Source organism: Podarcis erhardii, assembly GCF_964252035.2.
Source record: "Podarcis erhardii genome assembly, chromosome: 9".
Lineage (NCBI taxonomy): Eukaryota > Metazoa > Chordata > Lepidosauria > Squamata > Lacertidae > Podarcis > Podarcis erhardii.
In genome coordinates, this window is record NC_138512.1 from 44,633,500 (window position 1) to 44,647,926 (window position 14,427).

The following is a 14,427-nucleotide window of genomic DNA, read 5'->3' on the forward strand; positions in this document are numbered from 1 at the left end:
GAGAGCTTTTTGTGCACATGAAAAATCCCAATAAATATTCCAAATATACAAATATTTACAGGGTGGAGCCAGATTTGGCGCAGCTACTGATGGCATGCAGTATGACTAAGAACTGCAATTGTTGATGGCACACATCCAATGGCCAGGGTGTTCAGTGGCTTAACTGGAGATTATGAGCAGCACCCTTGTCAATTCCAACAAGTCTCTTCTCAAAGTCTGCAATCCCAACCCTGTTTAAGTGGGAGTCAACCCCATTTAATTCAATAGGACTGACTTCTGATTAACCATGTTTTGATTGCTCTATAAGTCTGGCTCCATCCTAGTGATGCTTCCCCCCCCCCCCTTGTCTTATGTCTAGGAATTCTCTATACAGTTAAATTCCCACAGGAAACTGGGTCACGTGGCTGATGGACCACAGATTCATCACCCCTGTTTTAGAGAGTTCTCTTAGGACCTTTACCCTGAAGATTATAAACCATGAGCACATCCGCTTTTCTTTCTTTCTTTCTTTCTTTCTTTCTTTCTTTCTTTCTTTCTTTCTTTCTTTCTCTCTCTCTCTCTCTCTTTCTCTCTCTCTCTCTCTGTGATGATAGATGATACATCTGATTAATGATTATATACTATTATGCATAAGCACATATTTCCAAAAAACACACACACATACCCTGTCACATGCACAGTGCTGTTACGATTATGTCCATTACTTTTTTCATACTCGTCTTTTCAGTGCAGTCCATGACCCCTCTAGGCATTCATTTCTTTATTTCATTTTTTGCTAGAGACCTTCCACTGCAGCAGGTTTAACAGTCACTGGCTCCTTGCCTAGGGAAGCATATGCTGCTCTGAACGTCTTAAGAATGAGGAAGAATTGCATTCAAAACAAGCCATTTTCTGTTACAAGGGAAAGAAGAAATTATTCAGGGCCTGACTGTAGCAATGGGTTATTTACAGGCCTGAGGCTGCCTGGAATGCACACAATGAAAGCTACTCAGCAGCTGTTCAGTGTAAAATGCATTCAAAATCAATTTCTAAAATGAATTTATTCTAAAGGCTGCTTCTTCACGGTAGCCATCTTGCTAAGGGAGGGTTAACTTACCACCTCGTGACAACGTATCGTTATAGGTGCACACCCATCACAGCAGCACTTCAAAGGCTCTGTTGCATCCGCCAGTTGTTCCCACAGCTGTACTTTCACCCATGCAGCTTTTCTTTATAGCTAGTGTAGACTTCCTCTTACCGTTTAGGTCGATCACTAAGGATACAGGAGGTAACAGAAACAAGGTAGTGCCTCCACTGGATCAGGTCCACTGGACCTTCCCCACACCACAATATTCCGGAAGGCTGAAATGATGCCACTGTCTGTCTGAAATCACTCTGGTGGAAATGATACGAAAGATTCGCATACTGTTTGTGCTTGGTGTTGCTTTCTTATCAAGAAGACTTCTTTGCCTTTCTCACCGCTTGCCCAAGACATTTTGCGGCATGAGGCATAGAACAAGATGGCAAACACACACACACACACACACACACACACACACACTCACACACACTGCCCATCATTCATAGCTCTGCCCTCCCAACACCTGACGGCCACTCTGTGCTGACCAGCCTCTCCCACCTGCCTCCCTCTGCCTCATAGCAAGGCCTGCCCTGCCTTTTCTGCTTTTTAAATGCAGCAGACGTACCTGGCATTCCTTAGTGTTCTGTGTCAGCCTTCACCACCCTGACCCCTCCAGGGGTTATGGACTATTAACTCCCATCGGCCCAGCTAGCATGACCTCACTTCGCTGGGGCTGGTGGGAGTTGTACGCCAGAACAACTGGAAGGCACAAGGTTGGCAAAGGCCACATGACAAAAGAAATTGTTTCCCCAGAATTTCCAGATTAGCAGAATAATAATAAAATAGTGCAGTTTCCAAGACTTTTGGGCAGGAAGCCTAAATGTATGTGTTTTAAGTGTATGGTTATCTTACCTCAACAGTAAGACTAGCTTTGGAAGAGAGGTGCAGTTTTTTTAGCAGTCAGAACTGTTTTTACTAGGCTGGATTCAGACTTAGTTATGCTTAGCAGTAGACCCATTAAAACCAATGGGAGCTGTGCTAGTCAAGTAACTTAGGGAAATAGTATTGATTTCAATGTGTCTGGTTTTTAATTTTTATTATTTAATGGACTGTTGTGAGTTTATTTTACTAAGGAATAGTATGTATCTTTTTTAAAAAAAATAATTAATAAATAAGTAGGAAGAGCTGTACAAATTAATACACATGTAAAGCAAAAGAACCTCATAGCAGTATTCCAGGCATCCCCTGTAGAGGCAGCAGGAAATGTTTGGGAATGGGCAGAAAGCAGAACAAATGTAGAGAAGAGCAGCTTGCCTTTGTAGCAAGAATCAATTTGTTACAGAGTCAATTGTGCATATCAAACACTGTTATGGAGTATAAGCAAATTGCGCCATGGCAATATTTCACACAGACAGGCTCTTGGTCTTGCAAGGTGAAAACTAGGCTAGCCAGTTTCGGTCTCTGGTGGGTTGCATCATTTTAAGGCAGTTTGGCTTGCTAAGAATCACAGAATTGTAGAATTGGACGTCACCTCGAGGGTCATCTAGACAGCTCCCCACAATGCAGGAATATGAAGGTGGTCTGTATGGGAATCAAACCCGTTACCTTGGCGTTATCAGCACCACACTCTAAACAACTGAGCTAACTGTCACTTCAATCAATCAATCAATGCCACTTGATTTGATGGGAATCACTGCACTGGCACAGAGCTGATTCCCACAGAGAATCGGGGTCTTTGTCCTTGTACAATGGCTTTTATGCAATAACAGCACAATGTTGACCAGAAAATATCTCAAGATTTTGTTTTTTTCCCCACCTCCATCCATCATTCTGTCTTCACATAGCTTACGTTTTCAAGTTGGATCAAAGCTGGTTTGGGAGCAAACAACGTCAAAACACAGTATTTCTCAAGTAACTGCAGGACTGATGCGGGTTGTGGCTGATGTCATGTGTGCACAGCTTCACAAACCAGTGGTGGGAGCACACTGGATATTGAATAAGTGGAACAGTATGTGTATCTAATGAATATCTAGTAGATATGTGCTGAAACTCAGCCTGCTAGATAAGTTGCCTGTTCAGCAGATGTACAAAAAGCACATCTTCCATTTGTCAGAAACTGGAAAGTGGGGTGGCTTCAGAAATCACGAAGCAGTGAGCATGGATGTACTAGTGATTCCAAACACTTCTTCAATGTAATGCCTGCACAAAAAACACACTCATCTCTTAAACAGTAAGATGTTTCCCTCGCTCCCCACATTCACATCAGCACTTGCCACTCTATTGTAGCAAAAGTAGCAGGAACAAGCAGCACAAACAGAGCAAGAGGTTCCAATTGCACTACACTGAGGGTTTTTAACACTGCCCATGCAGTGTTCTTCTGCTGTAAGATACATGATTTCCTATGCTTTAGAAGGGACATTCTCTCATCTTCTTTCATGACAATTTCACTCACTTTTTACAGGACAAAGAGAGGGCATTCCACATTGAAACCTCCCTTGTGGATGCACCCAGTGATCATTCCTTTCCCTTTGTAAGCCAACTGGGTTATTGCATTATTTGCTTCTTTAAAATGCCACCTCTCCTTAGGGCTTCTTCCTTAGAAATTAGTTGGTTAAGAGCCTCTGTCAATCACTGATCTGTCTTCAGTGATGGATTGGAAAATCCTTTAATGAGTTTTCAAAGCACCTGTCAAAGCTACTGTCTAGATAGTAGCTCAGTGGTAACACAACAGGGAGCAGAAGAGACAGTTGCAGTCTTTAATTATATTCCACCCATAGCTTTGTACAGCTTTATATCCCAGTCATTAGCTATATGCGTTGGACTGTGCCTACACAGTTTTAGTGTTAGGCTCTTTTAATGTTAGTTGGGTGGGTTTTCTAAAGTGCATTTGAAAGGTACAGTGGAAGTAATGACCGTTGCTCAACTGGACTTAGTCTTTTAAGTCTCGCCACATTATCACTTCCTTAACTTTCCTTTTTGCAAAACTTCTTTCATGCATCTGGTTCAAGGGTTTCAAAAAATTGTTGATATCAAATATGTCTTCTGCCTTTCCTGCTATTTAAGAGCTATTCTATAGTCTCATCTTTGCGGAATGTAAGGTGATGAAGCAAAAAAGACTTGGCATATTTGGAGTATATTTGGACAGGCTGTGCGTTAATGTATCGGGGGCAGATTCAGACACTTTGGGGCTTACTTGGTCTCTGGTCTTCCCCATCAACATAGAAGCATGTTTGCAAAGTGGGATACCGTGTCTGATTTCACCAATGCCCTTTACAGAAGTGTGATGATAAAAATTTGACATCCCACATTCCATGAATCTCTCTGTGTACTGGACACCTGAACATGCATATATGAATTGCACAAAGACTTGGGTGTTTTGTAAGAAATACAGGGGAGATAATTTCACAGTGCCTCTACCTGTGGAACTAGTTTTTTATGTGTGTTTTAAAGATGGATTTACCTAGTGTGTTCTGTAATTGCTGTTGTGATTATTTTGTCAAAGAGGTATTTATACCACAAGTCCTTTATTATAGGACAAAGCTACAGAAATCTGGAGAGATTTCAGGGAGCTTTAAATGCATAATTGCTTTGAAAACTCTAATTGGGATAGTTATCCTGAAGCTACAATTCTGCAATCCAGTATTGGCTGAATGTGGATTTATTTAGTTGGTCTTCAGTTTTAGATCAATTTTTTTTTAATTTTCAAGCCCAGATGGGCTTTTGTAGTTTCACTTTTCATTCCTAAAATGTAAATTTATAAAAGAAGAATAGTCAAAATTACATAAACATTCTTATATGTTACTGTTGAAAAGCCAATAGGAAATCCAGCTGTTTTAGTACGGTAACAATTTTATACATTGTTGCTTGACTCAAGCAGCTGCTACTCCTCCGCTTCAGAAGTCTTGCAGGCAAAATATAGGAAGAAGTATGTATCTAAAAAGCCATGGACTTAGATGCAAGACAGCCTTAAAAAATTAACAATAACACAATTTGGTCACAGAAGACATTTCTCTGTGCAGTGGAAGTGTGTATCATATATTGATCTTCCAGGAAAGCCTGCTTTCTATTCCATCAACATCTGAGGTGTGGTTGGTGGCATAAGGGACAATAGCTCCTTGATTGTAGTACCCAGAGTTTGGAGTTCCACACTTGGGTGATCCAGTTGCCTTCCTTTCTCTCTGTGTTTTGGCACTGGATAAAAACAAAATTGCTTAATCATGCATCAAGAGGCTACTCTGTGATAATTTGGTATTGGTTTGCCGGTCTGTTAATGCAACTTTTTTCTGTTTTTGCTTTTATTTCCCTATGGGTTTTATTGGTATTGTTTTTGTTATTACTTTTAATTTCCTTTTACACAAAAGAAATGTGGGCCATTAAGAATTGCAATAAAGAAATAAACCCACACATGCATCGTTGTAAGTTTTTTCGCCATATATACACTTGCCAGGAAGTTACAAGTGGTTTCAGTTTCCTAGCATTCGTATACATGTAGAAAAACTAGAGATTGCACATTCCTTTCATGGAAGTACTTCCCTTGATGTTACTTCATAGCATTGGAACCAGGCATGAGATTGCAGAAGATGGAGAACAAACAGAACAGAGCAATGGGGAATTCTAGAGAAGTAGATTGAAAGGCAAAACAATCCAGGGGAGGAACTGTCCTTGACTGGAAGATTGTTTTAAAGTTCAGGAGATGTAGCAAGCCTTGCCAACCGGTTGTGTTCTCATTAGGCTCCTGAGATGCTGCAGACAAAGAGCTGAGGCTGAGGTGCTTGCTTACCCAAGATCCATCCACTGAGCAATCCAGGACACTGGCTTGGGGGAGGGTTTGAGGGAACAGAAACACACACAGTTAAGAATACACGAATAGGAACCAGTGGCCACAGCTCAGGGGTATGACACTACACTTTGCATGCAGAAGATCCCAGATATTTCCCACTCAAAAGACCAGTGAGGAAAGGCCACTCAGTGCCTAGGACCATGAGAGATTCTTCCAATTAGAATAGGCAGTACAAGGCATCTTCTCTCATTTAAGATCAGATTGTAGGAGCTAAGTTGGAACTTGGGGGATGTGAGAATTTGGCTTTAACATTCTTTTCTTATTTCAGGTGAGCAGGAGCCAGCCGTCAGTAGCGATTCAGATATTTCGTTGATCATGGCAATGGAGGTTGGACTCTCTGATGTAGAGCTTTCTACTGACCAAGACTGCGAAGAGGTGAAATCCTGAAAAAGCAGCTCAAAAGACCCTTCCACTAAACTAAAGGGCGGTAGTGGGGAGGGGAAGGAAAAGAATTAAGTTCTGTCAGATTTGGACCACTGGTGTACACATGCATTCTCATTCACACATGTACACACACACACACACACACACACACGCGTAACCATACACACGTCCAGAACGTTTTGTGAACTCCAGTACGCTCCATTCTAGGATGGTCATGAAAAGCAATAGCAACAGACGTGTCTGCTTGGATGCAATTTCATCATTAACTCGGTGTGTCCATTTCACTGACACTGGAAGGTGATCAGAAGAGTTACTCACCTCCTTGGTGGTTCGTAATGATGTAACTGAAAAGACAGCTGGTGTGTTTTCTACCTTTCTTCAGTCCCTGGTTGTTGTTATTTTTTTAAGCAGAAGAAAGCACTTCAAGGTGATTATTTATAGCTTGTTTTGGATGGACATGTCTTTCTTCCTCTCAACACCCCCCCCCCGGAGCTTTTTCAAAAGTTCAGCCCAGAAATCTGAATAATTTTATGGGTCACCAAGTTAGTGAATGAGGTAAACATTCCTTTGGAAAGAAATGGTGCTTCAGAGCAGTGTCTTGGTCTGAAGCTTCTTTTCATCGTGGTTTTAGTGGGACTTGGAGATTTGTGCTTCCAGATCTCCCAGCCAGGAGACAGGTGACTGGATTTACTGAAGTTGGTGACTTGCTACTTAATGTTATTAGTTCGCATTCAGAGTTTCATGGCTTGCACATATGATACCAAGTGAGAGAAGATGAAGGTGATAATAATGGGATTAAAAGTCAGCCTGTTCTTGCAGCCTATTTGCTATATTTTCTGTCATCACAAATTTCTCATTCCTTAATGGTCTTCCCTATGATTAGTATGTAATGAGATTCACACTCCCCCCCTCCTTCTTCTTCAGAGGTATTTCACTCAGATTTCCTTCTGGCCATCAGAGCACTGAAGTTCATTGAAACTCTTTTTGGTAAGGGGAAAAGAGGACAGAAATTTCTGGAAGTGTGGGGGAAGAAGCTAGGTGATATTGGCCATAATAGGAAAGTTACAAATGGACTGAGGCTATTTTTTGCATAACCACCTTTACCACCACCAAAACTCTAGTTCACTCTTGCTTCCTCTTTTCATAGGTGAAAACACTTCCTACTTCCAAGGTCCCTTTCAGTCAATAGGGGTAAGAATGTGCGCACACTCCATCAAATGTACAGCTCTGTGCTCATTCTGCTACATGAAGGGCCAATCCTTCAATTCAGGTAGAGGACATGTGTTCATGGGTGACAGCAAAAGCACACGAGGGCTGAGATTATTCCCTGCATAACCTTTAGTCAAATGAAAAACTAGCACATTCAGACCTGCATTGAAGCAATTCAATAGTGTGCGCAAACAGTGGGAAAGAGGCTCAGAGGCACTGAGGCACTTTTACTGGCATGTGTGAAAAGATACTCTCACAAAGCGTTCTGTTGTTGTTCCTGGTATGGAACAACTCTTGCTCCCTGGCTTCTGAACTTACTTGGATGTAGATCCTCAGCGGGTTAAAGAAAATGATGAGGCTCTTCTTCCCATGTCATATTTTTGAATTGTAATAGAAACCTGAAACATTCCAAAAAGAATTAACTGTCAGTTTCAACTGCATATGTTGAAAAGGATTGCCATTAAACTGCTGGGACTCAAGAGATCTTGCATTGTGCTGTAGTTTCAGGGGATTTGCTGTTGATGCAGAGGGCAATTGTATATTTCAATCAAAATACTTAAGCGTTAAGGAGGACTTTTCAGCTTGTTGTCTTTCATAAAAGGGTACGCTATTACTCCTCACAATATGAACAGTGATTTAAATTGCGGTAGGTAAATAGGCTTAGCACTGTAGCCTGTGCTTAAAAAAAAAATATACAATAGAAACAGAATCTATTAGATTTCCTGCATTAGAGTAGTACTATAAGGATTGTTCAGATATAATGCCATCTGCCCATAGTTTGGCACTTTGCGAACAGGTCCTATGCTCACATGTTCCCACTCACTCAGTGGCTAGATTTTGTAGGGCCTGGCAAAATGGCTACAGCAGCTACCTCCCTCTTCATTTCCTGAGGGGAACCTTGCAATGGGTGGTAGGAGCTGAATGTCTATCCTGAGAAGAGGGGAATACACGCCTAAGGGGCTTATTCATGTAGCACCATGAATTTGGTTTGGTGTTCCATCTGAAGCAACCCTAAATGTTACTATGGAGCTGTCATTATTCTCCTATATAGAGCATTACTTTCAGTGAGCTTTAAATCACTTTGAAAGATCATGCTTGCCTCATCATGTTGAAGGCTTATGTGTGGGAAGGTGGGCACCTTCAAAAAAAAAAAAGCTGCCATCTTCTTATTCTTTCATAATCTCATTTAAATTGAGCCAAAATAAATGTGTGAGGACAAATTGAGACCTATGTTTATTGCTGTTTCAGGCCAACTTCAGAATGAGAGGGTCAAGCTTTCAAATTAGGCTTTTCATACCTCCAGTAGTTATGGAGAAGAGAGAATTTTGGCAGGTGTAACTTACATCGCAGCTCTACCAGGTTTTGTAAAGCTGCACCTGTGAAAACATACTCAATTATCCCAACTGTTAAAAATGTAGGAACTGTAAGATGGACGCATTTGCCATCTCTGCTCTGGAATTCACATTTCCCTGTGCTCCAGTGTGGTTGGGCATGAGTTTTGAGGGGAGATCCATCTTCAATTTCAATTTATTATTTCCAAGGCATGTCAGGAATATCATATTCAGTTAGAAAGAAGCAAAGCACAGTCATAATCTAGTGGAGCCACCTTTTAAAGTGGGTTTTCCACACAGCCCCTATTGATCCTATATTGCTATGTGGCTCGCATGACAATAGCAAGATCGCAAATAGTATGTATCATCTAGCTGTGCTGTAAGTTGTACTCCTTTTATAACCTCTTACCATGCATCCAGAGTTGCACTGGCAAAAGCTGGCTTCGTCACGGTGAATCGTCCTACCTCTGTACCTCACCTGTCTCTTCTGTAATTTCTGTGCTATCTGATAGCTTTCAGCACCACTTTTATGTCACTTCAAGTATTGGAGGTTGTTACTGGTGCATCCACTAATGCTCGGTTGACAGAACAGCATGAGTTGTGTCACCTCACCAAAGCTACCACCCTTTCAGCTTATTCTGCTTAGTTGCCCATGTAGAAGTGACAGGGAGAAAAAGGCTAATGACCAACTCCCAATTAACAACATATTCATCCATCTCATTTCCCCACCCAAAAATGTAGAAATGTAGAATCCACAAAGAGTACAAACCATAATTCTGGAAACATTGGTTCTTTTGACATGCATCTTCTGCTTTAGGAAGCTGCCTTGTAGCAGGTCAGATTGTTTGTCTATCTGGTCCATTATAAACTATTGTTGACTGGCAGTGGCTGTCCAGGGTCTCAGGCAAAGGTGATTTCAGTTATCTGCTACCTGGAATTGAATCTGGAAACTTCTGCATGCAAAGGATGTGCTCTGCACCCTTTCTTTAAGAGATCCTTCAGGGATAATTTGTTATTAAAGTACAGGGACCAGGCCTTTCTTTACTGGAGAATGGAAGCCTTTAAACTGATATGGAAATAGCAAAAACAAAACAAAATAGTCCTGCACAATCAGTTAAATGTCACCTATACTTCAGAGGTTTTTTCAGACCCTTGTATCCAAAAAAGTTTCTTTTGGAAAATGGATTTATGTCAAATTTCAAAGAGAGATTCCAGCCTTGTAAGTGACTGAACTATGGCATGGATTGATTAGGACTGAAAATAGAAGGCCAGGAGGAAGCTCAAAGGTGCTTGGGTGCCTCCTCCTTCCAGACGTACTCTAGCCTCAGAATGCCTAGGAGGAGGCAGCAGCCATCATGTGAACAGGGGAGTATGATTTGCATTGAATCTCTTCGCTGTATGGCAGGTATGGGGAACCTCTGGCAGAACTACAACTCCCATCAGTCCTAGCAAGCATTGTCAATGGCCAAGGATGATGGGAGTTGTAATTCAGCAATAGCAGGAGGGCCAAAGTTTCCCCATATCTGCTGTACAGGAATAACTTTATCATTAGTCAGAGTAAGACAGCTGCTGAGGAACAGGGAGATGTAGCGAGGTGTTGTGCCTGTTCCACGTGGCCTGCCCTTCCCCCTCCTAAGCCAACCTGCTGTTCTCAGGTGCAGTGGAAGCTTCCGTCCCACTCCCAGCATTGAGGTCAGATTCAGCTGCCAGTGTAATCAGCTTTTGTGATTGAGGAGAGGTGCCATCTTTTCCTTCAGCTGTTGCTGCATCAAGATTTGAGTGTGAAAAATCTCCCCCAAAGTCATATGATCTTTGTCCATTTGATCAAATGCCCTGAGCCCAGGATCGTGGTTCTCTACCAATGTATAGCTCTATTGTCTTCACCAGTGTTAAGAATAGGTACCATTTTAACATTGACCTTCCAGTATTCCCTCCCAGACCTTGCTATATAAATATGGCTAGAGGTGTTTGCATTGCACAGTATAAAGCCACCGAACAACCTGAAGTTTTGCCCAGGAGTTCAGTTAGAATTCAAGCCCTCAACTTCCTTCCTCCAGTATTTCTACGCTGCCATCAATAGAAACCACCTCACAGACATTAACAGCAGTGTCACTGCCATGGTCAGTCACCTAGAGTGTGCCTTTACCAAGAAACACATGGGGTGGCCTGAGAACAGGCACCTTCTACGGCAGCCTGGCTGGGCTATTCCTGTACCGTCCTGAGGCAGCTGGAGAAGAAGCCCTATTTTTGATCAGTTGTGGGACGGCTTCTCTTGGCAACAAGAGGAACCAGCCTAAAAGATAAAAAAGTATTGCAGTTCAGGAAATGTAATGCACACCATGGATACCTTCATAAGCAGATATGATTGATGGCTGTATTTCATGAGTGCGCAGTCTAGCCCTATGCATTTCTCCTGGCAAAGAAAGACCTGCTGCATCCAGCAGGGCTTATTCTCAAGAATGCATGCATCTACAGGTAGGCCTATTATAAGTAGGCAGAAGGCAATCCATTAAAGCAAGGGGTTATTTGTGGAAAGGCTGAGCTTTAGTAAAGTTGTTTTTTAAATAATAATAATAATAATAATTGGAACAGTTGATACAAAGCAACTTAGGTTCTTTGTTTTGACAAACGGTTGCATAAACAAACCGATAGTTCTGCAGCAGTAACAACATGAGAGAATTTCTAGTCTAGAAGGGTCTTGGCATACCAGATGGTGTTTGTTAATGCATTGTATAGCAAAGTAGAAGAGTGCCCTCTGCTGCCTGACTTCCAGCCGCCAGAAGCCCACTTTTAATTCTACTGTATCATAGATCCAGCAGCTGGAAATCTGTCACTGGTAGAAATGTTAATTCTTTAGTGGCCGGGATGTGGGGTGGGGAAAGGATGTACCCGCTTGGCTATAACGAGACGGGGAAAGGATTGAAGGTGCTGAAAGTGTAATATAGCATCATCTTATGCTCATTTGTCTTCAAAAATATTTTGCTTTCTGGTCAAAACGTTACCTTGCAAGAAGGAATTCAAAGAAGAAAGGACAAAAGAAGGAAGAGGATGCTGTCATCACCCCCTCCCCCTTATTTGCTAATTTTAAAATACTGCCTATTTTTAAAGGCATCAGATGATACACATGTCTTTGCCATGAATGTATATGTATATGGTTATTACAGATGTGAAATATCAAAAGTGTTTTTTAACATGTACATAGTATCACCTTTTCTTCCTGTTTTCATGTTAAGCAACCTGAGGCTATATACCATTTTATAAATAGAATGAAATGTATACTAGGGGTTGGGGTGGGAAGGGCTGTTATTTTTATAGCAAGATGTTCCTTGTACCTCGTGAGCATTTTAAAATGATTTTGTACTTGTCAAAATATACATTCCATCCATTTCCTGAAAATATTTATTTTTATTTAAAGTAGTTTTTAAACTAAAACAAGACGTCCATTTGGTATAACGTTCATCCATAACGCTAAAAGTATTTGGTTTACAGTAATTGCTCCAAAGTTCTCTCCTGCCGTGTCATGTAGCAGAATGCACACCATACCAGCAAATGCCAATAATTTTTTTAAAGGTAGATAAATGAATAAAAATAACTCCTTTTTTGCAGTTATGTTGAAATTATTTCTAGTTACCAAAACAGTGTTTTACAGTAGAACACTCTTAAAACAGTTCATTCTCCTGCTGTTTCCCCCCTGAATTTAGAATGTGTCAGACAAAAATAGTTTGAACAATCAGCCTGCTGTGAAAAGCAGTTGTGTTCACACTTGCAAGCTACTCTGCTGTTTATAGCAGAAGCTGGCTGTGTACAGCACTGATTGGCTGGCTCCCTGTGTTATCACAAGGCCATTTCCTCCATTTGCCAAGCTGTTTATTTCTTTTTATTATTATTATTTCAATAAGTGATTTTGTTCCTTTAAAATAAGTAATACAACCAATTGGATGCTCAATTCAGTTGGATGCTCAATTCAATTAACATTCACAGTGTTCATTAAACACTATAATGTTCACATACATAACAAAACATCCCTGCTTTGACAGTGGAAGCAATTCATCACCTTCTAAATCCCACCTTGAAGCGGCTTATAAAGGAGGGGTATGTGTGTGGCAGAAATGATCAAGATTACCCAATGACATTTGCATAGGCATTTTTTTTTTTATCTTAACATATTTTGGCAGCTGTGAATTGTCTGCCTATGCGGCGCTGAAATAGTTCTGTGAAGAATTCATTTTACGACACATTCTGTACAGTATTGCAAATGTATTTCAACTGCTAGTGAAGTTGCTGTTACTTTATTATGCATCCTTATATATCCCACCCTCCCTTCCAATGCACTTTATATCATTTGGAAAATGTGGGAGTCTGACAACTATCATATATAAAGGGATTTGCCTGAAATCAAGTGGCACAAATATTGATTTTTTTTAATTTTATTTTTTAAAAAACATTACTTTGGTTAATTGTGTCCTCACTGTCCTTTACAGCTTTAGACAGTGACTCAGCTGTGGGAGGAAATATGGAGATGTTAAGGTTGATATTGGAGAAACATTATTCAGTAGTACAACATGGCTATTTTTGTTATATAGAGGACTATAGTGTAAATATGTGAGACTGTGTTATTCTGTATTAGTAAAATATTGCAACTGTAAAAGTTAAAGGATTGTGAAATCGGAGGAATTTTATTGCAAGCTTTTTTTTTTTAATAAAAAACTATCTGATTTGTGTCCTACATTTTCCCTAACAAACATATTAGGCAAGTGCACAAAGGCTTCTTTTCCAAATGATCTCAGGTTGAATTCTGAGGAGAAACAAAATAATCTGAAGGCACCCACCTCACAAATACTCACTCCAGCTGCTGGTGCAAATGCAATCTCAAAAGTGTCCATATGAGGTGGGAGTTTATTTCTCAACAAATGAAAAATTGAACTGAACGAGGCCCGTTCAGCTCAGCTTTCATATTTTTCCTGCTTCCTATTACCTGTTTGGATGGAGTGGCACAATCATATCTGGTGCAGCAGGAGCCGAGTTTTGTTGCCACTTTCATCCCAGACAGTAATGGGAGTTGTGGAATTCTAGAACATTCTGGCCAAAAAAGAGTGGTGGCTGCCGTCACAATTTCCCCCAGTGCTGTGCTGAAAATTTCTGCATTTTAAATAACCGTTCTCCATGAGAAAAGAAATTGTATCTGTCAAAGAAGTGAGACAATTTCAGCAAAAGTCTATTGCATGGGCTGCAATGTTTTTGTTGTGCTAAAATTACTCTCAGGGTTGCCAAGGTGTTGCTTGTTGAGTGTTCTTTCATTTTACAAAATGGTATCTCTAGTTGTCTGCACACTTCAGCCTTCCTTGCTGCCCACACTTCCTGAAAGCCCTTGGTCTCCTCAGCTAGGCTTTCAACTAAGTGCAGCAGAGAAGGACTGTTTAAAGTACTTTTGCTTTTTAAGAAACTGGGGCAAGTTTGTTTTTAAAAAATTATTGATTGAATTAATCAATTAAAATCCAGGAGAAGACATAATGATGTTAACTTCACCCTCTGGCCTTTTTCAGATGAGAAAGAACAAGCAGGTGGGAAGGCTGGAGAGAGCACTGGAGAAATATTTGATAGGA

At 40.8% G+C, this 14,427-nt stretch overlaps 1 protein-coding gene across 1 annotated transcript in view; it reads left to right on the forward strand.

Moving 5' to 3' along the window:
- RNF150 (ring finger protein 150) overlaps nt 1-13,550 on the forward strand; it is an 88,748-nt gene extending 75,198 nt beyond the window's left edge. Inside the window, exon 7 of the mRNA XM_081876135.1 lies at nt 6,169-13,550. Within this exon, the coding sequence (XP_081732261.1) occupies nt 6,169-6,287 (119 nt within the window). The 3' untranslated portion in view covers nt 6,288-13,550. The remainder of the gene's footprint in view (nt 1-6,168) is intronic.
- The last annotated feature ends 877 nt before the right edge of the window (nt 13,551-14,427 follow it).